This window comes from Amphiprion ocellaris, chromosome 6 (genome assembly GCF_022539595.1).
Source record: "Amphiprion ocellaris isolate individual 3 ecotype Okinawa chromosome 6, ASM2253959v1, whole genome shotgun sequence".
NCBI lineage: Eukaryota > Metazoa > Chordata > Actinopteri > Pomacentridae > Amphiprion > Amphiprion ocellaris.
In genome coordinates, this window is record NC_072771.1 from 28014750 (window position 1) to 28041425 (window position 26676).

Consider the following 26676-nt stretch of genomic DNA (forward strand, 5'->3'; position numbering starts at 1 on the left):
TTGGACTCCACACAGATTGGTAAAGCAGATCGAAATTTCAGATGCAAACCTCCTGGACTAATTTGCATGTAGTGCATAGCAGATTGCTTTGGAAATGCACTAATCTCAAAATGAATATGCTTCCAACATAATTCTGCTGATTGTTGTGGGGTGCTTATTTTTTTTTCTCTCTGTACTGCTTTCAGTGGATATTTTTATTCATGGAGCTGAGTTTCAGAAAGACCAGTGTGTATCACATGATTATCTCCTAAATTATGAAATGGAACATTTTAGGATTAGGCTTTATTACTACTCTGTAGCATTCCTCCTCTCTGTCTTTCAATAACCACCCAACACACACTCATGCACACACTTGCACACATACATGCACACTTTCCCCCTCTTCCACACACTTTGTATTTTATAAAGAGGTGAGATGAGACTGCATTATTACATTTAGTGTTTTCTGAGTAGTTGTAATGCAGATTACTGGCCTGATTTCGACCCTCGCTCAAATGTTTCACTTCATGGTTGATTTGCCTACCTGGATAATAGAAAACCATCTGCCGGGTGATGATAATAAAAGTATATGTATTTCTTTCAATATAAAAATGCAGAAAATCTCACAGCTATGCACATAAATGGCGCTCATGCAACTACTAGGGAGGATTCAGACTTGAACATTAAATTAATTTACAACACCTGCAATCAGCTTGTCTCCCTCCATTACAGTTGCAGCTTTAAACGCATTTTTACATCAGGCATCTGAACATGTATTTCCCATGTTGCATGCTGTCATAAGTGCATAGAAGACAATAAACTAGCTCTGCTCATTGGACTCCCTTGGGGAGATTTTGCTTTGTTCCAATGAGATGGCTTCACATCAAGGTCAGTTGTGTTTTACATAATGATGTGCATGCTTCAGATTTTACAGACAATATTATAATCTCACATCAGATGGTTCACATTTAATTACACGTGATTCCTACATTTCAATAAATAGTAAATAAAACAGTAAATAAAAGCTTTCATTCTATACAACACCCTGCCTACAATTCAGTTTTTTTTTTCTGTTACCTGAAGTAGCCAAAGATTTATGACATAGTTATCCGTTTGTGCTCAACAATTGTTTTTTTTTTCTTGTGAAAATGTCAAAGGCCTAAAATGTCAAATGTAATGTAATGGTTTGATTTTATTCCTGCATCAGGCTTGTAAATGGTTCCAGAAGTGTTGTGTTTTCTCTGACAGGTTGGTTGCTCTTAACAGAATCTTTTTTCTGTCAACACCATTTCAAATAGACACATTACTGCATGCTGTAAGTTAAGTCTCTCTTAACCCTCTGAATCCATAGCCATTTCTGGGCATTTTTTGTTCCTGTCACATTTTTCCTTACTACGGGCTCATGTTTTCCCCCTGCAATATAAAGTGCTCTATAGAAACAGCTCAGGCTATAGCTAAAAGGAGACAGAACTCAAAAGTGCCTTTTGTGCAGTATGACATGCTTTACAATAAAATAAGGGGAAAAAATGGACACTCTACATACTGTAGATATTATACTACGTACATTTTTGTTTTGCTTCCATTCCCCTCCGGACTCCTCTCAGCTGTGTGTAAACACAGCTTGCAGTTCAGTCAGCATTTTTGCTGTGGCTCTTGGTCGTAGCTGAGTCACTGATGGCTTCACGGTTGTATCGAGGGTGGTAACATATTTTGTATTTTACAGAATCTAGTTAGTGCAAAAAGAATATTTTTTGGCAATTTTTAAAAAATGAGACATGCAAAATATAATGATTTCGATGAAATATCACAATTTTAAGCTCAGATTTGGTAAAAAATTTTCTTGTACAACAGGACGAAAATCTGATGATTTTGTTTTAGGTTGTCACAATTAAAAATATTCAGATTTTTCACAGTTTTTATGTGTACGTATAGATGTTTGTGATAGCTGTATGCTTATCTATCCTTCCCAACTGACAGACATTGTCAAAAAAAACTACTTCAGTCGTGTTATGTAGAGATCAAGTCCCTTGTCATTTAAATGCCTTTTAAATCTCATATCAATTCACACACATTTCTGGATAAATGTTGGACTGCAAACACAACCAAATAAGTACACGCACACACAGATATACACCCTTCCACTTACATCTCATATACACCACTCTGTGGGTGTTGGATCCCGAGGGCCACCTACCTTACTGTAGTGATGAATAAAACAACAGCCACTTGGAGCTATGTGTATGTGTGTGTGGAGAGGTTCTGCTGACATGCTGGCTTTTAAATGAACTCCTCTGGCGAGCTGTTTGGCTGGCAGTATGGCAGCTTCTGGCTGCGCCTGATGTGAGTGCCTCTGCTCACAACAGTGTGTGCATGCATACACGATAACCTGAAAAAGATTACCTGACCCAGCAGCAGAAGCAGCAGCAGTCAGTGATCACTATCAAGAGGAAGCTACACTCACCAAAATGGTATCATTCATCTTTTGCATGCCTTTGTGAACAGGTAAAACATAAAACATTGATAAAATGACAAAACATTCGAAACACTGTCAAATTTTTGTTTACCCCACTTTATCTTTACAAACGGGCCAGATTATTACTTTAAAGATTCTTTTTTAATGTTGAGCATCTTCAATTAAAACATCTTTTTTTCTTTAGATTTTTGAAATTCAGCACTTTCCACGAAAAGGTTGTTCCATCCTGTTAAGCCTTGATTTTTGCACACAACTTTTGACAGCAGAAATATTTGCTTGATTGCCTGGGAAATGTGTAGGGCTTATGCACTAAGCTCTGAAATTCATTAAATCTTACTCACTGAGTAAAACTTGTGTGATGAATAACTGCACTTTTCTTCAACTCTTCTCAAACACGTATTCTACAAAAAAAAAGTCAGTGCTAGACATATATTTCCTTTTTAGAGACAGCATCTGCAAAAATAATAGTGATACTTTTTTCTTGTATCAGTTAAACTGTTGCCATAGTAAATTTTTCTCTAATTCAGCTGTAGACTTTCCTTGAATGATTTACTATTGTGATACATCATGCATTCATATAGATACAGTGAACATTAATACATGCATTTAAAAGGCTGATTCTGTTGCTTCTCATGCCTTCACATTAGCTCATTATTCCAGATGAAAGTCTACTATAAGTTTAAATCTTGTGTATGACTATTATTTTTTGTCATAAATTATGAATTCTATCCTGATCCTGCATGTTCACAACACATACCACCACTTTGCCAGCCTTCCCTGATGTATCGTTTGTAATGAATATCCCTAGGATTCATTAGAAGCCCATTATTACCACTTGGCCCACCATGAAAACACAGTCTATGTATATTTTTTTTAAATTGTATAAATAGTGTGTGTGTGAATGAGTACATGTGCAAATATACCTGTGTGTTTTTGCTTGCTTGTATGTCCACTAATACTGTCCATTTCTAATTCACAGTAAATAGTGCAGTAAAGTAAAAACTATAACTTAAATTCAGTACTATTCCTGAGTATATTTGGTCCAGCTCAGAATTGGTGTTAAATTTACTCTGTATATGTCATGAAGGGACATGAAACTGCCAGAAGAGCTGATGATGATCTGTGATTAAATGCTTAAGGTAAATGATAATGCCTTCTGACAGGATGGGTGAAAATACAGTGTTTACAATCTGTAGAAGCCAAAGTGAAAGATGCCAGTACTTATCATCCATCTGCTCTAAATCACCAAATAGCCAGGGCATATTACGCAATAGGCACCAAGACTGAAATGCATTAAACCACAAATCATTACTTCCGTCAAACAACTTTGCCCTTGGCAGCCTGTTTCTCTGCTGATTGTCCATAATCGGAAGCATATATTCCAACAGCAAGTTAAGCATTTAGAACGTTTTTTTTCTGCACATACGATAGAACAGGTTTGACCTCCAAGCGAGAAACTCTGTCTGAAATGTTATCCTTTATACCAAATGTAGGCTGTGTTGACATCCATTCATCCATTATCTATACACCGCTTAATCTTCATTAGAGTCGCGGGGCGGCTGGAGTCTATCCCAGCTGATTTGGGGTGAAGGGAGGGGACACCCTAGTTAGGCCACCAGTCTATCGCAGGGCTACACATAGAGACAAATAATCACAATACGGACAATTTACAATTACCAATTAACCTGAGCATGTTTTTGGACTGTGGGAGGAAGCCGGAGTGCTGTGTTGACATACGAAAGTGAATTCAAGACACAAACTTGTTTCACACCACAAACATTAAGTAGAGTAGGACCGGTATAATTATATATATCCTTGTATAGTTTGACAGTGTTGTGTATGCACTCTAGAGTTCGAAGTACAACACCAGGATCAAGTTCACTGAACAGTTTAAAATCAGTCTCTGAAAACAAATGAGCAGTGTCAAGCTCCAAATGACTCCACAAACAGGCTACATAAACCAAGATTATCCCCAGTGTCCTGGACTGTGGTATCATGAGTTGAGTGTTTAAACATGGGAATGTTAAGTCCCTTTGTCTCAAGCACTTCCAGATCAAGTGGCTCAAGTATTAAATTAAAACCATAATGTTTGATGTTCTGTGCATGGAAAAGAGCCCACAAATAAATATTAACTGAGGAGGATTAAAAAGAAATGTGGGGGAAATTCCTTAATGTAAAATATCTAGTGCCCTAATTTATGTACATCCTTTTTAGAGCCTGAGGGATTTGCAGTTTAAAGTCATTATGAAACAGCTAAATCTGCAAGGCATATTTTTCTACATCCAAAAAAGAAGAAAAAAACTTTTAAATATCTAGTATCATGCATGCATCTATTCTTTCCTTGGGCGTGTGTCTGGGTTTGTGCATGCTGACAGCTTTTGAGATGTTGAAAAACTGCTTTGCATGCTTCCAAAAAGGGAACATATGACCTGGTCATTAATACATGTAGTTTTGTTTCATTGACTGTCAGATCTTGTATCAAATACCTTTTTAACAGGCACAACCATTCGAGATTCCTCAAAGTGTTTTTGTTTATTTTCCCAATTTAGTGGTGTAAATGGATGTGAAATGGCTAAAACTGCATCTTTAATCTGATTACAAATCTCATCAAACACCTCCTTCATATAAGAAACAACACTATTTACTGTTTACTCGCTTAATCCAGCTGCTCTGAGGTTAAAAACAGCAAAGGTTCATATCCAGCGTGCATCTATTTGGCTTTCCCAATGTTGTAGATGTTGTGGCTGCCTCTTCTACTTTTTAGTGCTTCTCCTGCAATGCTAATCGATTTAGCTGCCACATCAGGCTGTAAATTGACTTCCGGGTCACCCTGCTGGCCAATATATTCAGTGTGTTTGGTGTTGAAATTTCCTAAAACCTGGAAAAACTACCAAACACACAATAACACATCCAAGCCTAGGCACATCTAAGGTGAAAATTTTTTTTTTACAGCAAAGCCACCATGAACTAATTGTAAATGACTTGCAATCAAAATGGAACTTGGGAAGTCAGCTTGACACACCAAGCTTCACTTCATGATCGCAGAGTAACTTTAATCACTACATGTATCAGCAACATGTGAACTCTCCTTGACTTGGCAACATCTATGTTATACCCAGTGGTCTGCATGAACATATACATGTTGTTGTGTGAGGTGCCAGACACAAACTTCGCCTCCAGTTCAGCACTATCTTCACAAGCATCAGCTGCCAAACAGGGCTTCTTCTAGCTCACTGACAGAAAGGAAGCTGCATTGTTGGATGATCTTTTGCTTGAATGTTATCGGCCACCTCTCCAGAAACTTGCGTAGTACATCCTGTCCAAACATCCAAACTAAATCCTGTTCTGCCTGTGGTGAGGATTTTGGGATGACAGTTTTAGAATGTCATGTCCAAACTAAGTTTGTTGTTGCCATTTATTTGAGAATCACAACAAAAGCTTTCCACTGTCTAAAACATATGCAGTTGTTATTACACTGCAAATGCCCGATGTTTATCAAGCCATTATCCTTAAAACTTAGAAAGTTGGAGAATATGTTGCTTGACAGCTGGGGGACAAAGGCCATGTTGCAATGGCAAACATCAGCTTCATCTTCGTTCATCAGGAGGATGTTTTATCAGTGAGGTTGCCTCCATGCTTTCAGGTTTACTCTGGACTCTTCTCTCATATTTGGTCCTTTGTTCACCAGATAATCCTTCTCCAGATGCTAAACATTATTTCAAATGCCTTATTATCAGTGCTGTTAACAACCATGAACATTTTATCAACTTGGATTTGACTAAACTATGAAATTATTTCCTTGATTATTGCAAGTTCAAGTGAAATATATGACAGAGGAAATAGCTGCTTGGATAAATATAATTTTACGGTAGTATTACAGTGATACTTCCAAATAATGACTGTCTGTTTTCAGCTCCTCTGCATAGTTTTAATACCCCCGAACAAATACCCAGTGCCACTCTCAATATAATAATAGCACTTCTTGGAGGATGAAAGACAACAAACACTTGTTTAAATTAAAAGTAGATTATTTACTATCGAATGCTGGAAAACAATAAGCTGAGGCATGGATGGGATTAACAGGATTCAAAGTGGTTGAATATGTATGTAGCTTTGTCTATAGTAATTACTTTGTGCAACTCACATAGCCATTTTTAGAGTGTTGGTCACTAAAGTAGAGGGATAAGGTCACAATTCATCTGGCAGATATTTCTTCACCTGTCATGGTGGTGATGCACAGCAAGATTGAAAAAGAAAAGACTTCTCAGTGAGCTTAGACTTCAACTTAGACTTCAAATTAATATGTACTTTTGGTGACCATGTACTAAACTGCATTGCACTGAATTACATTTTAAGTCTCAGAAATACTGTTTACTCTCTCACTACATGATTACTAAGTATTTCTGAAAAAAATTATGATATGGCTGGGTATGTACTCATCAATTGTGACAGCTGATGGAGGACCAGGAATGACTCTATTCCTCACAGTTTGAAATGAAGAGGTGGTTGGGGGGGGTGCCCAGCGTAATCCCAGTGCTACATCTTTTAACTACGCAAACTTTCACCAACACTGGGGGGCGTTTTACTCGCTGTTGTTCTAACAACTCTGAGAGAGTCAATGTACTTTGACACTGCTCATTTCACTCTTAGGAATTTACTGTGTAGGTTTGTAGATGAAGGAGCTTTATTATGCTCTTTATGACTTTTTAACTGACTCACTGCTCACTGCTGGTAATGAGTGTGTGTGTGTCTGACTGTGTGTGCACGAGTGTGTGTGTATTAGTAACCTAATGAATATGAGCGAGATGAGTGCAGGTTTGGAACAGAAGGTTTTCGGTGGGGGTGGTGGTGCACTGAGGAAAGGCCTTGGGGGAAAGTGGGCTAGAGAGATATACATAACGGCTGAAAGAGTATGATAGTGGGGTAGTAAGGAAGGAAGAGCAAAAGTGTGTTTAGTCAAAAAGGAAGAGTTGAATGGATAGACAAAGGAATAAAGAGGATCTCATGGAGGGAAAATGAGGACAGCATCAGTGGTACTAACTTTGCTTTACGAATAGAATAGTGAAGAATAAATGAGTAACGCAGAGTTAATGAAAGATAAAGAGACACAGAAAACACAAACACAGTTTGTGGTTATTGTGACCTGTCGTATCTCTGCAAGTCACCAGAATTGTAGAGGCTTATTTATGAAACAAGCACGAGTGATCCAGTGTGTTTGTGCATGTTTGTGTCTGTATGCTCATTTGTGTTAGCTTTTCTCCTTGTATCCATGCTGTCTTTCTTGTGCTCGCTCAGTGGTATTTGTGAATAGTGAAACTGGTGGGGAATGTGCTCTATGTAACATCGTTGTGGCAGCATAACCAAAGGCAGGAGAGAGGACTACTTAGCTACTGAGCTGCTTGAATAATGATGAACAGAACTCCAGAATCTGTGATGAGTGCAGAGGGCAAGGAGGACAGGAGGTTTTCACTAACAGCCAGTGGACGAGGAGACACACTGGTTAAGATGAGATGAAAGAAGCAATAAAAGAGGGTGGTGGTAGACGGGGAGTGAAAAGAAGAATGGAAAGATATGGGATGAGACGATAGAAGTGCCGGGTGATAGCGGGTGAGGATGGAAAATATGTGTTTGTGTATGCGTGGCTGACACAGAGAACAAGTCTGTGATGGAAGGAGAAAGAAACGAGGGGGAGAGAAACTGTATGATTAGAGAAAAGTATGGAGGAGAGCAGTGTGATAGAGGAGAGAGCTAAGAAGGGAAAGAGACAAAGGGGAGGAGAGTTCAGAAGTTTTGGAGTCGTAACCATGGGGAATTGAGAAGAGGATAGGATTTGATAGCATGGGGTTGAAGAGGACCACGGGAGGAATATAAATATCTGAAGATGCTGAAGACATGCAGTTTGCAGGGGAAGGAGGGCAAGAGAGGGGGGGATCGTAGAAAATCCGTCCTTCCCTGAAATATAATATGACATTTATGATGTGTACAAATCTGGAGCCTCTTACCAGCGCTTCAGGCAAAATCCTCCCAAATGTTCGGCATTAATCAGGAGAGTGAGCTTAAGACTCAAGGTGCTCAAAAAGACTAGCTTCTTGCTTTAAAAGCAGATTTGAGGGTTAGTTCCCATATGGCTTGATATGTTTACATTTTTAACAAAACGAAAAAGACTTTTTTTCTCTTTTGGTCTTGTTATCCTCTCTATTTCTGCCTCATTTGTCTTTCTTTTAGTTTTTGTCTCTTTCCTCATGTCTCATCTCTCTCCGTTGTTGCCTCTGTTTTTATTTGTATATTTTTAACCATCATCTCGGCTTTACACCTTGTTTCACAAACACAATCCACTAACAGTGTAAAAGGAAAATGCAGATGTTTGTTTGCATGTTGAAGCCCACTTTACTATCCTCAGTTGTTATGACTCAGCGGCGGTGACAGCTGTGGCATCATGTTTTTGGGTTGCCCTTCCCATTCTTGTAATCGCAATATCTCAGGAAAGCCTTTCGGGAATTTCTACAAATTTGGCACAGATCCTTACTTAGTTTCAAGGAGGTGCTGATTAGATTTTGGTGGTCAAAGGTCAAGGTCACTGTGATCTCACATTCATCCCATTCTGTGAGCTTGATTAATTAGGAAGGCCTGGAGGGAATGTCATTACATCTGGCACAAAAGCTTGCTTTGACTCAAGGATGAAGACATTAGAATTCGGTGTCACTTTGACCTCACACAAGACTTTTTTTGGTCATAACTCCAGAATTCAAATCATTTATGACTAAATTTCACATAAATTTATAATAGAATACAATTTCAAAGTGATGATGTTATCCAAAAGGCCAAAGCTCAGCTTCACTGTGACCTCATATTGTTCTGCAGCTTTTCTGTCATAACTCAGGAACAGAAGGGGAGGTTGTGACCGTAGTTCGCATTTGGTCAGATACTGAATTGTTGGCACAAACACTGGGTGTCCATGTTGAAACTGTGGTGATTGTATATATATATATGTTATGGTTGTATGTAAAGAATTACTGATTCAGATTTTGTAGCTCTTCTGAAGCAACATTCATATTTGAAGCTTTTTCTCCTGTCATGGCAACAGCTTTGTGTTCTATCAGCTTTTGGCCAGTCATGTGAACACATCCAGAGGCTGGTAGTTTGAATGGCTATGGTGCAGTGTGGCAAATATGAAATTAGAAGCAAGCCATCTAGATGTTAGGGTAATACACATGGCCCAATCCTCAAAATATTTATTTAAGCTTCCCAATTTAGTGGTGTAAATGGATGTGAAGTGGCTAATACTGCACCTTTACTCTCATTAGGAATCTCAGAAAACACCTCCTTCATATAAAAAACAACACCATTTACAGTATACTAGCTTAATCCAGCTGCTTTGAGCTTTAAAACAGCAAAGGTTCATATCCAGAGTGCATCTCTTTGGCTATTTAGATGTTAGAGTAGTACATGTAGCCCATTATTTGCATGGTAATATAGCTGAAAATGAAAGGTTTGATTGTTGTGGTCAATCACTGCTATTCAGAACGTCTATCTTGTTCTGTGCTGCTTGTTGTCTACTGTTTGATATTCTGAAAATATAGCATGAATGCAATGCTGCTGAGTATCTGACCTTGAAGCACTGTAAGTTCTCACAACTACTCAAATATGCCAGCAGGCGACATCCGTCAAGGCCCCAAGGCTTTTCACTGCACAATGATAATTTATATTTCACAAAAGAAAGTAAAGATGATTTTTTTGTTGTTGTTGTTATTGGACATATATCTTTAATGGTATCCTGCTGTATCTGAACAGTTGCCAGGCAACTACCAAACAAATGCATATCTCAAGCAAACAAAAAATAGGTAAGGGTTGAAAATAGATTGGAAATAAGTAGGTGATTTGTTTCAAGTGATACAAAAATCCAAAAACACCCGATTGAGTCTTCAAACAGTTGTATAATCAAATCAGTCATTCTTGATGAAATCTCCCTGTTACTATCTCTTTCAGATGCAAAAATGGAAGGATAGCAAGGCCTCCTGAGCCAGAGTGAGTTTACTTGGATTAAATGTCACATGAAGCATCACATTGAACAGGGAAAGAGGGCAAGGATGGAGGGAGGGAAGTGAGTAGAGTGATGCTTAGGGAGATGGCAATATGAAGAGAAAAATGTACAAAAGAGGGAGGAGAACATGGAGATATGGGTAATGGAGGAGCAAAAAGGGAGGGAGGAGGAGATGAGTGAATGAGAAAATTGGTAGAAAGGGAATGAGGGCATGGCAAAGGAGTGATAGATCAGCAGAGAACAGTGAATAGATGGGACAGTACTATGAAGCAGAACAGAGAATGAGGTAAAATGGCTATACTATAGGGAAAATGAGAAGGTTAAAAGTAAGTGGCAGTGTTTAGAGGGAATGAGAATGAATAAGTGTTGTACAAAAAGATGGAGTTGATTGCTGTATCATTTTGAGCTTTAAAGCAAGAGGTAATGTATGCCACATGTTATGAAGGAGAAAATGGAGGAGTAGCAAAATGCAGCTATCATTGTGCAGTAGCTGTCAAGGGTATACACAGGTACATTGAAAATACAACTTGGGTCATTTAGAAGGTACATTGCTATCACTCTAATTATCATTTACTTATAACTTGGCGAGAGCTTAGATACAGTCTAACATCTGGCTCCCAGCCACCAGTTCTACAGTTTTAAGATCCCAGGCAAGCCTGGCCGGACGGGAGCTGAGTCAGCTGTGGTCTGCAAACGAGCTGGACCTGGCCAAAACCGGTCAAGAGCTGACATCAAGAGAAACACAAGAAGAAAAATGTTTCTGTCAGTTGTCCACCCTCTGCAGTCCTGGTTGCACATTAAGGGAATGTATCTAAATGTGATATAGATGAATAAGTAATTTCCACATTGTGTTCAGTTTGCTGGCTAATGAATGGAGACACAAACTAATCCTCCACCTACTCAAAGTATGTTCATTTGTGTGGGAGGAAGCAAAGCCCTGGATATCTACAGTAGGTCGCTACAAAGGAGGGAAGCAGTCGGGCTAAATTCTGTCTACCTAAGTGGAGGGGAAAAGGTAAAGCAGAGAGAGAGACGTGGTGAAGATAGCAATGACCTTGGCACAGCTTTGTGTGACAGAGTGACAAAGGACTGTATGCTGCTGAACTATGACTACAAAATCTCCTGGCTCTACGCCTCCTAAACCATGGGGCAAATGAATATACATGCTTATAATGAAGGAAGGAAAGACTTATAATGAGGGGAAAAGAGGTGGAAGGATGGAAAACATAAGAGATGGAGAGAGATTTCTCCATGAATGGAGACACTGGCATCCCACTGTACTCCAGTCAACCACACACACTTACAAAGAGCTGATACAGTCCATATATACTTAGATATGCTAACATAAATATGAAGTATAGCCAATTACATAGTCACACGTTTTTGACAGTCTCCAGTCCTTTGCCATTTGAAACCCTACATGTTTTTTCATATATACATACACCATGCAACTTATAATGATTGTATAGTTGCAGAGACACAACATGTGTTGTTATAAGTCCGCACTGAAGGACTGTATATGCACAAGGTATGATTCAGTGTCTAGTGTATATCTACTGCTCTATCGACATTAGTAAAGTTAGTGCAAAAATTTCTGCTGCTGACCCACTATATTACGTTTACACACACATAAACATGCAAAAATGGATTCCTACTCCTTATATCTAGCAACACTGCTTGAACATTATATGCGTGCAAAAGTTTTATATGAGTCCATATGATAAATATTAGTGTTGTTTTTATATCTGTCCTTTTGTACTCCACTGGCCTGCTCTGTTCTCCTGTGACCATTAATTCTTTGTCCTCCTCTCCTTCTCTTACTCACACACTCATGCACACGAAAGCACACATTAATTCTACGCTGTCCTCCCAAGTGTCAAAATGCACTCCCTCCCAGCTCTCACATCACCGCTGTAAATAACAGCCTGTTTGTGTGTCCTCGCATCTGTGTGTGTGCGAGTGTGCGTTTTTTGACTTTTGACACTGCAGGACGATAACCTCCCCCCGTTCATCACCATCATCACTCAGCGCCGCCGCCTTGCTTTCATCATCACATTGAGACAGCAACGCTTAGGTCCAGCCTTGTCACAGATCAGCGATACATCACCCACATGTGTGTGATCGTGTGTGTGTATGTGTGTGTGTTCCTCCATAGTCATTATCCTTGTCAGTCTGTCAATGTTCCTGCCACATTACTGTCATCAGCTGTAGCCTCAACAACAGGTGTGTGTGTGTTTGTTTGAAACACAGAGGAATGAATCCCCCGCAGTATTGCAGAAATCTTCAATGCCCTGTTTGGAGTCGGCTCCATGAGAAAGAGAGGCAGATAGATACACGTGGAGATGGAGAGAGGGAAAAAGAGGGGGGGGGGAGTTTAACAATAGAGAAGAGTTTGAGAGAATGAAAGTAAAAGTCCAGGAGGCAGGTGTAGAGACTGAGTCAGATGGAGAGAGACTTTGGAGAGCTTATAACTGTATATAGACAAACAGATGGCAACTTCAAAACTGCAGCGACCTGACTGACAAGGAATGGTGTTTTAACTGTTTGACAACTCAAATAATAATTTTCAAGACCATCTCTGTCCATGTTGCACTCCTCTTTTAACATGAAACCAGATTAAAAGACGGGGGCAACACCACTTTTTTCACAATCTTTCTCTCACCAGTGTGGAATCATTATCCTGAAATGGAGCTGGCTTAATTACTGGATCTTTATAGAGTGTAGGGACATAATAACTCTGCACTGGATGATGTGCCATCCTAATTTGCTCATTTAATAAGGAAATTGAGCTATGTTTTGTCCATCCAGCCATGTGCCTTTGTCTGCCTGAATGCCGGTATTTAATTTTAAATACTTTAATGTCATAGTAAAATAGTGAAAATAGTTTAATGGAAAGATTTTAAATACTTTGTGAAAACAATTTAATATGACATGAAGCTTTGACTTGCTGAAGGTAGTCTGGATGTGCAACAGATCATGAAAGCAGACAGGATGATTTTTTAATTTCCCCCCATACTCACAACATGGCCAGGACAGCAATGTCTGTTGTTTAGTAGCGTGGTTTACATGGCAATTTGGAACAGATATATATAGTTCCCAAGGGATGAATTCTACTAATGTTGGAGAGTTACTTACATCCCCAGTACCCTCACCATGAGGCTCACATATATATGAACGTTTTGCTTCTGTTTCTGTACAATGTCTCAGATTTCCTTGAAATCTGTTGCATTCACTGAAAAAACACACTGGATTGACTCAGTTCAATCGTGAACTTCATTTGCACACAGATCTTTTCTTGAGGGACTGTACTTCTCTGATGGCAATCTGCTGAAGCAACAATAGTTTTTTGGTGGGGAGGGAAACAAACAAACCAACAAAAAAAAAAAAAAACACTTCTACAGCTCATGAGTAATATAATATACAAGCCTAATACTAAAGCATGAGCAATCTCACTGAGTAGAACCCACCAGGCAGTTAGTATGGGTGTAGACTTTTAAAAAGAATGAAACTCTGGTTTGGCCTCTGCTATGGAAACCAAGTTATTTACAGTATACATGACTCAGTGTAGTATGGCAGGAGTAAAACTGCACTGATAACCCCGAAAAGACATTTTCTGCTACATACTGATTCAGTATCATCCTTTCATCTTTCATGGTTTCTGTTACTCATGTTATTTGTCTGTTGTAGAAAGTGTTTAATGATGCAGTAGATACTTTGATCCCCTGCATCAAGATTAAATATCAAAGAGGGTGTGATGGTGATGGCTCTGGGTAATTTCATGTATTAAGTAATTTTAAAACCACAACAGATGCTGAAAATACTGTATGTAGATGCAGCTTTTCCTGGTTTAAAGCGTGTGCGTTTTAGGAAGGCAAACATGAATTACTGAGGAGTTCCACTAATCAATTATTTTAATTTAATTACACAGAATTACTGAGAGTAGATGTAAAGTTGACCATATGTAAAAACTAAGCTTACTGAGGTTCAAAAATGTTATTTCTAGGAGTACAATGAAAGATTATAAAAGAAAGTTGTCATGACAGAGTATTAATTTTTTTGCACTTTCTAGTGACAACACGTTCCTCTTCTCATTTTTCTTTTTCCTCCACCATCTCTCATCCATCCCAGGAGGTATGTGGCAGTAAGTAGATAAACAAGTTATTTATTGCCTCTTTATCAATGTAAACAAACTAGGAAATGAATACCAAACACTTGACCATTGGCAGACATCTGATCAATACTTCTCGACCAAACAATTTGGAGTCTGTACTTTTGGATGTTTCATCCATTCAAATTGACCACTGTTGTTGTTGATGATGCTGTTGTCATGGAAGCGATGGTTGGGGAAAAAGGTTGGTGATTTAGTGTCTCTGCCCACACGCTATGTGTGTGAGCATGTATGTGTGCCTGCCCTTGGGGCGTCTGTGTAAAGCAAGATTCAATGCTTTTATTCCCTGCCTGATTTATGCTGTGACGTCTGCCTTTGCGCTCACAATCACATTACTGGAAAGGAGCAAGAGCCAGGATCCTGTGTGGTGTTTGTGTACGTGCACGTCCAAGTGTGTTTGTGAACAAGATTAGTATTTTATTTATTAATATTCAGCAATGTGGTGGTTCCAAAATAGCAGTCAGAGAACAGAAGACATCTACCTTCTCCTCTCACATCGTTACTTGTTTCCTCTCATGTAAACCAGCTACATTTGGATTCCTTTAAATTTGATTCCTAATAATCAAAAGGAATAATAATTCCAAATACAAGGTTCCGCAGTGAGTCAAAATTGTGAACATTATTATACTTACAAATTATTTTGAAACACATTTGGATGAAGAATCATCCAATCAGATCATTTCCATTGACTTGTGAGGGTAAAAAAAAAAAAAAAAAAAAAGACTGATTAATAGCTCTAATACGGCACATATGGATACATTTTATCCTCTTGTGACTTTTATGGTGAGTAGATCCAAAAACACATTGCTGATGGAATATTTCAAAGAGATAAAAAAAGAAAGAAAAAACATTTACAAAGAAAATACCCATATACAAAGAAAGTGGTGTACAGCTTCTAACATATGTCTGGAAGCATGTTACTATGATAACATCATTGTGGAAGCCCAGATTACAGGAGCCATTTAGTATTTGTTCTGTGTTTCTTTAAAAAGATACAGTTATAAAACTTTACCCATACAGCACTTAAAAAAAAAAAAAAAAAACTGTTCTTTTCCAGACTCTTCATTGCAATGAGGCAAGTAAAATCATTCAATCAAGACAGAAATAATGTGATGAAATAAGCAACAGTTAAAAAAGATAATTAAAAATGATAATAAATGAGTGCCTACATTAATGAAAAGCCTTGGAAAAAACAAAGAAGCAATTTAAAAGTCTCATATTCTGGCCCCCTTTTCAGCAAATTAATTTGACATGTCCAGAATGCTTCTTTCAATTTTAAGCTCAAAATATTCCAAATATGGGTAATTTCACCATGACTGTAATGTTTAAATGTCAGATACAAATATTGCACCCTTCAGGAAGAAGACTGTCTCTGCATATATAGACAGTGTGCAGAAAAACTGTTGCTTGTCACCTTTGACTTTGTCAGTAATGATTTTACATCACAATACAACCAAATTCTTTGTACGGCCTTATCATATGTATATAGTTAGCTGGAAGACAACACTACTGGTATAAAATCCCTAGTTTAGCAGTGCAGAGCTGCAGCTTGGAAATGATAATTAGGTTACTGCCAATTTTCATGTAGTCTTAATGGGCCATGTTTCAATCACCATTTCATACCAGCTCCGTGGAATAAAAACAGATACATATGTAAATGAGAACCGCTATATTGGGAATTTGGAGGGGATAAAGGAATAGCAGTAATAAGCCTCTTCATATTCTCCAGATTTTCACCATATCAGACCTTTTAAAGATACCTGTGATTCCTCATGAATTTGTGGATTTTTTTTTCCCAATTAGTTTTTTTTTTCATCCCGTGGATACTGCAAAGGCACTAATCTCAAGTGAGCTGATTCATTAGTCATAAATGTTGGAACATCCTCCCCAAAGCGTTAGTTTAAAGGCATACAGTATATACTGTATATAGGCCTCTCCTCTCCTCTCCTCTCCTCTCCTCTCCTCTCCTCTCCTCTCTTCTCCTCTCCTCTCCTCTCCTCTCTTCTCCTCTCCTCTCCTCTCCTCTCTTCTCCTCTCCCCTCCCCTCCTCTCCCCTCCTCTCCTCTCCTCTCCTCTCCTCTCCTCTCCTCTCCTCTCCTCTCCTCTCCTCTCCTCTCTTCTCCTCTCCTAGCGTTTGTCCTCTAGACATATAACCTGCCACTGTCCTGTGTCATAGAGCTAGTTTAAAATGTGTACAGATCATTTTCCAGCAGTGTCATCTTCAAACTGATTGGGACACAATTCATTATTTATCTCTAATGGAATAGTTAATGAGTCTTTGTGTTTCACTCTTTATCGCTTTGTCCAGGCCTGTTTGTCTCACCTCATCTATACTGCATGAATATAAAAGAACCAAGACTCAATCAGTGGGAGGGTATTTACAGTTACCAAATGCTGAAGAATCAAATTATTGAAGGATACATATTTCATGAGGTCTTTTGATGAAGAGGCAGTCGGCATACCGTTCCTAACTGCTTTCAAACAGCATTTGGTTTTGAATTTGGGGTGTGTGTGTGTGTGTGTGTGTGTGTGTGTGTGTGTGTGTGTGTGTGTGTGTGTGTGTGTGTGTGTGTGTGTGTGTGTGTGTGGAGGCAGTGCTAAAAGTAATTGTCCTTCAGAAGTTAAATTTGATCAACGGTTTAAAGTGTGGGGCAGAAGGAAAGACAGCAGTTGAGGTTTTCAGGATTATTGCTGGTCACAGATTTCCCTGTTTGAGTTAAATTTATTGTTTTAGACTGTTTAATTACATTATAGTAACCTAGAAAGGGCAGAAGCTGCACATTCTGTCAACTGATTAAGCAGGCAAATGATTTCTCTGGCACATTCCTGGGCTGAGAATACTAACCTTATTGCATTAAAGTAATATTTTTCAAGGACATTTTATCCAGAGTGCACTTTGCACCATCAGGACAGCACATTTTCCTCAGTAGGTTTGGCCACTGTGGGATTTAGACCACATCCTTTGTGGTAATAACAGAAGACTATACAGGACCAATTACAACAACAGTTTTCTAAATATGGTACCAAGCAATCCTCAGTCTATGTTGCCTGTCTGGCTGGCTATTAATGGAATTTGCAACCTGTGTCTTATTCACATGCACAGACACACACATACACACTATACAATACAAGGCCTATTTTCTGGTCAGCGAAATACAGTTAGCAGTGCTTCATTGCACTGGCTTACACAATTAGTGGCCCAATGGATTCAGGGGATAAACTGGGTTGAAATGAGAGACTAAAAGGGAAGAAATGGAGGAAAAAACACAACCCGTGGTTAATTGTGTGTAACAGACCAAAGAGAAGACCAAATCTCCACCAGCCAGTCAACACCCCATGTCGCCTCATTCTGTTTTAGCAGCGCTGCAGGTTGACCTTTATTTTTATGACTAATTTAGTATTGACTAGTGGGAACTTTATCTGCCACTACAGATACTGGCACACACCAGTCTTCTCTTCTTCCATTTCCCTTTGTGCAACAACAATTCTGGCTGAGTCAGTGTGTCCTACTTGGGCAGTGTTTGACCTTAGAATGAACACAATTGTCAACTCATTTCTTCCTCTTACCCCATCTTTCTCAAGCTTGGGTGCAATTCTAGGGCTAGATACTTAAAGTCTACACATCTAGATGTTTCAAGCATGTCATAATAGAGTGAAGGCTGTTATTCTGTGCAGCTTTTTTCTGCCCATGTTTGAAGAATACAGCTGGTGTAGCTTTTCCAGCGTCCCATATCATATTACAAGACAGTCACTCATTTCGAGATGGTTTCTTCCCGTCACTCTTATATCAAGATATACCAAGTGAGCATTTTATTTTCCACAGATGTTTGTGTTCAGATACTCTATAGTCACATCAGTCTTAACATGCTACATAAATATTAGGTAGGGATTTCAGTTACAAATGTCCTCTAATAGTGAGTAATGGTTTCCTCTTTTCCTTTCTCATGCTTTTATTTTGATTAGGCGCCATCTTTGATGAGTCAGCGCGAAAAGATGACGAGGTGTTTCGCCTTGCTGTGGCAGATCTCAATTTGAACAATGAGATCTTGGAGACAGAGAAGATTACGATCTCTGTGGAATTCGTTGACGGGAACAATCCTTTCCAGGCTGTGCAAGAAGGTAAGATGATCATAATGTGTTGACTTGGACCAACAGAACTCAGCAGGTGCATCAGTTTCAGTGTGAAATTGACATTTTGTGTTTTGGTATTGACATGAAAAATTATTTGGCTTCTCGTCACAATTTCCAACCTTCACTCTTGCTTAAACATATAATAATTAAGAATTTTTGTTCAAATCTTGTATCATATTATATGTATGGCCCTGAGGTTTGTCAGTCATTTAAAAAAAATTCCTGAACAATTTCTTTAAACCAGGAGTGTGGAACTGTTACATTTACATGGACGTCCATTATATTCAAGCTCCTACTTCTCCAGATTATACAATGCAGATTAATCTTATATGTGGCACGTAAATCTCTCTGTATTTCAAAATATAGCTCAGTAATGTGGTGTTGCAATGTTTTCCATCAACCAGAAATTCTTGGTTTGTGACTGATGAAGATTAAAGCAGTCGTAGTAACAGTGATGCAGTCGGCTACAGCATCTGTAAGTGTGGTGAAGACTAAGGCGGAAAAAAATTCCAAAGGGTTCAAGAAAAGTTTATAATGCTCCAATTTAAAATGAAACTTACCATTCAGAAGAAAAATTACAGTCTAAAAAAGAAATTGATCAATGGCTTGGACAAACACTGTAGGAATAAAAGCATGTGTCAACAACAACAGTGTTTGTTTAATTACTATCACTGCAAAATGGTGGAGACAAAGGTTCCACTCTGCAGGCTTAACATAGTTACTTCCAAATACCAACTGATTTGATAAAAATGCTGAAAAAAGTACATCCACAGAAAATTTTAGAGTTCAAAATGTGAGAGGCAGCAGCTTGAGGCTCTTTCACAGTCCTGCCTCTGTTTATGTTGACCTCTTCAATATACAGAGAACAGAACAAAGTAATTCATGTGAACAAACGGCATTAAAAAGTTACCTCTAAAAACAGCCTCTGTATTTAATTTAGCCGATTATGCATTGCCCTTTGAGTTTCCTTACATCACAAATCAGCTGAGGATGAGGCAATGTTTTCTTTATTTCCCTCTTTTGATTTGATTGCCAGTTGCTTTATTTCATAGAAATGTAGTTAGGACAATAAAATGACCAATTGTTGATATGTTTTGACTAAATAATGGATACACTAGTCATTTTACAAAGCATGCCTGTCAGTTAGGATCGCTGCTGATTCACAATTTAAAAAAAAAAAAACAACTGCACTGACTATTAACAGATCAAAGTTTGAAAGAGCTCAGTGAAAATAGGTTCCGTGATGTTTGGAACCTTTTAGCAATGCTTTTGTCCAACTGATATCCTTGACTAATTCATCAGATACCCTCAACTGTTGATATGAAGCATTAGACGGCAACAATGAGATGCAGGATTCACTGACTACTACATTAGTTTTTGCTACTTTAGTTACCGATTTTTCATTTACTTACAGAAAAGTGGACATGGTTACCAGAAGAAGCTATGCAATTTTACCAGATTTACAGAACGCATACGTCTTTAAAAGAACAAATATGTAAATTATACTAATTTTGCCCTCCACTTTTGACTGTAAGTTCATTCCTGCCGTTACAGTATCATCGAACTTCCTATAGATAATTAGAACTATTGAATACTGTCACATGACTGCTTCACAGCATCACAAAACCATGCACTCTTAGTTTATGGTCATTACAGCAGCTTTAAATTTGAAGGGAGGCAGAAAGAGAAAGATCGTGTGGGTGTATTGAATGGCACTGTGACGTTGCAGTTGCCAGTGCTGTAGGGGAGGCAGAGAGACACACAGAATCCATAAATCACATAATACAGGAATAAGCAGGCATACACAATATGGATGTATTTTCAGGCCAGCAAGAGTGGAAATACCAGTGTGCAAACTATCAGTTACCCCACTACAACTCATGATATTGTGTAATTGGAAGAATGAAGAACTATCTTTGTTTATTGAGCAGGTGAGGTGTATTTTCAAAGAACCTTGTGTTCATTTCTGTTTTGAAAATAATCTAGGAGTCATTTATCATCGATTTTATTTTTTCATTTTCAAGGCTTCATACTCTTAATGAGGTGTTTCGTGGTCAAAAAATGATATGAAGTCAATTAATTAGCTGGACTTTGAGGAGTCTCACTTCTTCCTGCTTGTTCAAACAGAGCAAACCTTGGCTACATCTGACAGCTTAGCAACTTTCAGACACTTTCACTTTATAACTGAAACCATTTTAATCCTGAAATATAGCAAATCACAAAATACTACAATACAGCACTAATATGCTGGCACTGTTTGCATGAGTAAGGATTCATCTGACAGCAGGATGTGTCACACACATTCTTTTCAATTGTATTGTGTGAATTGCTAATCAGGGCATTTGTTTTTGCGTTTGATAGTCATCCAAAAGCTTTTGTGAAGTAGGTATAAACCTCAGCTATTATCTTCTTTCTGATGTTTAGTGATTAATGATTTTGTTTGGAAATATCATTGTTGATTCATGTTAATATCTTTAATATTAACATTAAATATTTCTATAGAATATTTGCATTTACCAAAGAAAATAGCTTGGAAGGATCCATTATTGGAAGAAGCATTTTTTCAAATTGGGATGAGCTCAGTAGACCCAATAATGAGGCTATCTGAGACAGATACAACTGCTGTCCATATGGACCAGTATCCATGACTGGAGAAACATATTGCACTGAGTACAAGTTTTTCAATGGAGAAGCTAGTATGTTGGCACAAAATAAAATTTGGATGATAAACTGATCATCGCCCAAATATCCATGTGTGCATCAGCCTTTTTGACTGGCTGTCTGCCTTTTGAGCAATTTACTTCCATGTAAACAGGGATTTTATCAGGAATAGGCAGACATTTGAAAGAAGCAGGTACAGTACTAACATACTGTGCAAACTTTACAGTGAAACGGAACCAAATCAGTCAGTCTCAAACAGCAAGCCATACTTCTGTGTTTATTTTTTTATGGAAAACTTGTATATTATGACTGTGACATACTGTAGATTCCACAAGCTTTTTCATTGCATGCCAGTCTAAGATCTTTTTTGTGTTCATAATGAATACCTACACATTTGTAAATGAATTTTGATGCAATTAATGATATGAGAAATCACTTCAATAAAGACATGATACTTTCAGATAGTGCAAACTGAGCTGCAAAGTCGCCAAAGGAGATTGGCATTACGGTGTATGTGTATTCTTTCGTTTAGTAATAAGCATCTGATTAAAGTGAATGATTACAGTAAACAGGAGAAGATGAGGGGAGAAAGACTTAATGTTAGAAATTTTCTATCGGAACATTTTGCTCCATAGTACTCTATGCAACGATGAAAGTTGGTAATCACTTACTGGTCTCACATCTTGGCAGATTTTTCTTATTGACTTCAGATAAACAAAAACCAATGGATTTAAACAGGCAGCATGAAAAATGCCAGAACTTAGAATCCCTCCAGTGATTTAATTAACTGATAATCAAATACAAAGGCCCGATTATCAGCACCCGTGCACACACTGAAATACATGCACACACACCAGAAACATTATATTAGGTTTGGCTAAGAGAGTGATGGAAAGCAAGGAGAATAAATCTGCGAGCTTGTCTGCATTTCAGTCAAACCGGCAGCAGGAGTCATGTCTATAGCAAACCATAGTGGCCAAGTTCTCAGTGTGTCTATGTTTCAGAGATTCGCTCCGGCGACCTTGCATGGATGTATTGTCTGTGTTTGTGTACTTCTAAGACCCTTGTTAAGGCTCATGCTTTGATAAAAGGGCTCTACAATGATGTTTGGTACTCGGGCTATAATTCTTTGAAGTCCCAACCTGAGTCGTTCCATTAGCTGGGCTTTGTGTGCATGTAGGCTAAATTGCTGTGTTTGTTTCTTACTTCTTTCATTCAGGGAAAGTGAGCAGCTTGCATCTGAAGTGTCTTATTTTGAATATTAGCATTGTGTGAAATAAAGACAGTGAGGAAAAAGAGATGTGACAGCACAGCAGGAGGCAGCATTTGAATGCTTGCTCTTTGACCAAACAGACTGAGCCACCAGCATGTTTCTGCATCCTGCGGTGTGTGTCATTTTTGTCTTTATGTAGACTTAGATTTTTAGCACTTCATATATTATGTTTTTTTCTCTCTTTTTGTCGTCCTTTGTTCTCTAGTCGAGTGTGCACCATTTTTCAACGGTATCATATACCACATTCAAAGGATTGTTTTTAAGCATAGATTGAAGTCTGCTAATTTGTAATTGCGGGGGACTTCAACCACCTAGTGTTTAATGATAAACCAGCTTTGCTTCTAAGTCTTTGCTTCTCTCATCCTTGACTGTTTGAACTCCAGCAGGCCACTAAGTCCCTCAGTCTGTTGACTGGTCTGTCCAAATTTGTGGGTGGTACAAGGAATTCTTCCCTGTCTTCATTTCTGCTGGTACTGAACAGACCGCCTAACTCATTTCCCTGCCTTTCTGCCTGCTGGTCTTCTGTTTGCCCATCTGTTTGTGTAGTTAGCGAGCTGATGAATTGATTGGCTGTCTCTCTATCTGCCTGTCTATCAGTGTATTTGTCCTGCTAACTAGTAACCTCGCTGACAAGCCAATGGCTTTCACCTCTGTGTTCTGTGTTACTTGGTGCAACTGTAAACAGAAACAAAAGACAGGAGGTTACATACATTTGGAACATTTCGATATTTAGAAAAATTGAAATACCATTAATCTGTTCTTTTTGTATTATCTGTAGAATTAAATCTTACCAGGTCACATCAGCACTCCTCTTGCTCCTCATTTAAATATGGACCCGAATATTCATATTCTGTCGTGGTGGTGGTATCCAAATATTAATTTCGAAAAATTAAAGGTAGTACAGCTGCCTTTCACCAACTTGGAGTCCACTGATCAGACATACAAAAAATAAATAAATAAATTTAAAACATTAGAAATTGCAGCTACATAAATTATAAATGTTGCAACAGTTATGGGGTTCATTAAAATATTGCAATAGCTAATCATTTGTAAACAGTCAAACCCACTGCATTCAAAGCCATGATTAATAGCAACATTAAGCACATGTCCTCTTTAAAGGCTAAATTTACATACATGAAAGTATATAGTGAAAATTTGTGCCTTGCCTTTCATCACTCTGTGCTGGCAATGTAAGTGTAAGTAGCACCTGATTTGCAAAGGTAGTAGTTCATTATGCAATCAGCATTTGGGAGTCCCTCTTTGATGCATTCTGTGTGAAACAGAGCTCAGTCGGCGAGGTTTAGTGGTGGGATTAGTTGGAGACCACCAGGCTTTAAAAAAGAACTCATAATGGAAGAATGCTGCAGGGAGGGAGAGCAGCAGTCTCAGCAGAAGTTCAGAGGGGAAGGTGAAGTGTTTTACATGTTTGGTGTCTCAGTGGAATATGGATGTAAATTCAGCAATTTTGATGCTATAGTGATTTGTTTGTTTTCTAAACATCAAGCTCTATTTTCCATCTCCCAGTCTCCTCTGTGTTTGGAGTTAAACAGCCAGATATAATACTGGGTTCATTTTTGATCAAGAATCTTTTTATTAACATATTTGTGTGACCAGCAGAGTCCTGAGGAATATGCACCTTTCCTGATGTCATTAAAAATGCTACGTAATGATGCTCCACACGGAAATGACCCTCGGAAAATTAACTGAGCCACAATAAACCTAAGTGTGCAACCAGTCAGATCTGCTTTGTTTACTCTCAGTATTTACAGGGCTCTTGTGCAAATGTGTTAAAAAGCAGGGTGTACCATTGACATGCATTATTGATTTTAGGGTCATTTGTGTTACTTACTAATTTTAGCACAGTTCACTGTGACTGACTCCTACATACTGTACATTAGGGAATGTGGCACAGTTACATAAAATAACATAAAAACCATCATTACAGTATAATTACTAGATTGAATTGAGAGCATTGAGAGGAAAATAACCCAAAGAGGATGCCACATCCCCACATCTGTGTGAAGCCTTCATCCCTGCAGCAGTATATGTTAGAACTGCCCTTTGCTCTCTAAAAAATATTCTCTTAGCTATGAAGCAATAGAACCATTTTACTGAAGTGAGTAATAAAAAATGGCACATCACAATAACCATCTCTAACAATGCAGCGCATATTACAATATTGAGCTGTCCAACTAGATTTTAATTTCAAACAGAATTATCTGTTTAAATGCTGTATCAAAATAATTTACTGTGCTCTCTGCCCTGACGCTCTTTTGTGTGTGTGTGTGTGTGTGTGTGTACAGAATTGTCTCAGGAGTGTGTAAATGGGCTTAGATTAAATCGCATGCCCTCTCTTCCTCCCTCCCTTTCTTGCTCCTGCATGGCACTTAATTGTGGTTCTGCTCCTGTCACTTATATTCACATTTAACTCCCTACAGCATATCCCCTCACCCATTTCCATAGTCCAGACATTACTTGTGGAACAGTAATGTCTATGTGTGTGCGTGTCTGTGTGTGGTGTGTGTATGTGTGTGGTGTCTGTATGCATGTCAGTGTATGCCCGTTCATGTCTCCATCGATTAAGGCAATGAGAATCACCTAATTGGATAACAGTCTATGGAAAGGTGGGGGGGGTGAGGAAATGGAAAGCAGAAGGAGACTGCAGGAGGGAGGGAACTCAATAGTTGTCTCAGCTTATTTTTCTTCTCAGCTTAGACGTGACACACAGGCCACACAGCTGCATTTATGCACACACTACCGCACACATAGAGGGGAGAAAGAAAAAAAAAACGTTCACACCTTTGCTAGAAGGTATGCAAAGTTGAACCTGCATAATCTTGACAGAGCCTGCCAGCATCTACAACTGTTAGTGTGTTGTGTCTATTTTTGTGTCACTGTGAAATGTAGGGCTCCCTACCAACGCCATTCCTTCTGATGAGTGATTTATTTTTACTGTTATTTAATGTTAAATACCACTGTATATGACAACATAACTAAATAAATAATCCTAAGTATAGAATGACTAATATAAGACTGTGATGCATTCCATCAGTTATCCAGTGATACAGTATAGATAGCTGCAGAATTCAGCACTAAATCGGGGACAAAACTTGGAAAAATCTTTTCTAACAAACATCTATGAAACATTTTAAATATTAATCTGCTAGGTGGTACTGGGACATAAAAGCAGATTAACCTTTTGATAAGACAAATTAAATACATTTTTAAAAATAATTTACAATCAACTGTTTGTAGCTGGCAACACTTAAAGTCATCAAGCAAATATGTCAAACTTGTATTGGTTCTATCTTCTCAGATTTGAGATTTTGCTGCTTTTATCCATTTGATATTTTGCAATGCATTGCAGATGAATTCTGTTACTGTTTTGAATTACTGGTCAAACAAAGCAAGCTATCTGAGGATTTTAAAAGAGCTTTTTCCCCCCCCCAATTTTATGACATTTTACAGACATTTGCTTCAACTCTATGAAAGACTGTAACGCAGATAGTTTTCTTCAGCTAGAAACTAACAAAACAGAAGTTTCCATTTTTTCCCAAGCTGGCATTGTCCTGAATGTGATTGATTTTCTTCTGTTAAACATTCCCTCTGGAATCCAGGGCTCTCTGTATTCCAGGCTCTGAAATTCTCAGGCCCATTGTGTCTGTTAGTGTGATGAAGATGACCATACATGTGCTTATTTCCTCCTGCCTTGACTTACAGCACTTTCATCTGTCAAGTGGTTCAAAAGGATGCTGTCAAGCTTCAGTTCGAGTCATCCAGAAGGTTATCAAATTCAGGATTCAGTTAAAGATATTTTGTTTAAGTAAACTCTTACTATAATCATATAGTTTGTTGTTGAACAGGATTTGTAGTGAAACTGGCTTTGTTGGAACTACTTGTGTAGAGTATCCCAATATAACATTTTACATTTTAGATTAACTACAGCAGTA

General features: G+C 38.3%; 1 protein-coding gene across 5 annotated transcripts in view; it reads left to right on the plus strand.

Moving 5' to 3' along the window:
- The window catches only part of grid2 (glutamate receptor, ionotropic, delta 2), a 529256-nt gene that overhangs the window by 71504 nt on the left and 431076 nt on the right, over positions 1-26676 (plus strand). For all 5 annotated transcript variants that reach the window (XR_004847816.2, XM_035950732.2, XM_035950733.2 and 2 more), the window contains exon 2: positions 18625-18780. Coding sequence is in view for 4 of the 5 variants with exons in the window: in XM_035950732.2 (XP_035806625.2) it covers positions 18625-18780 (156 nt within the window). In the remaining variant the exon portion in view is untranslated. The remainder of the gene's footprint in view (positions 1-18624; positions 18781-26676) is intronic.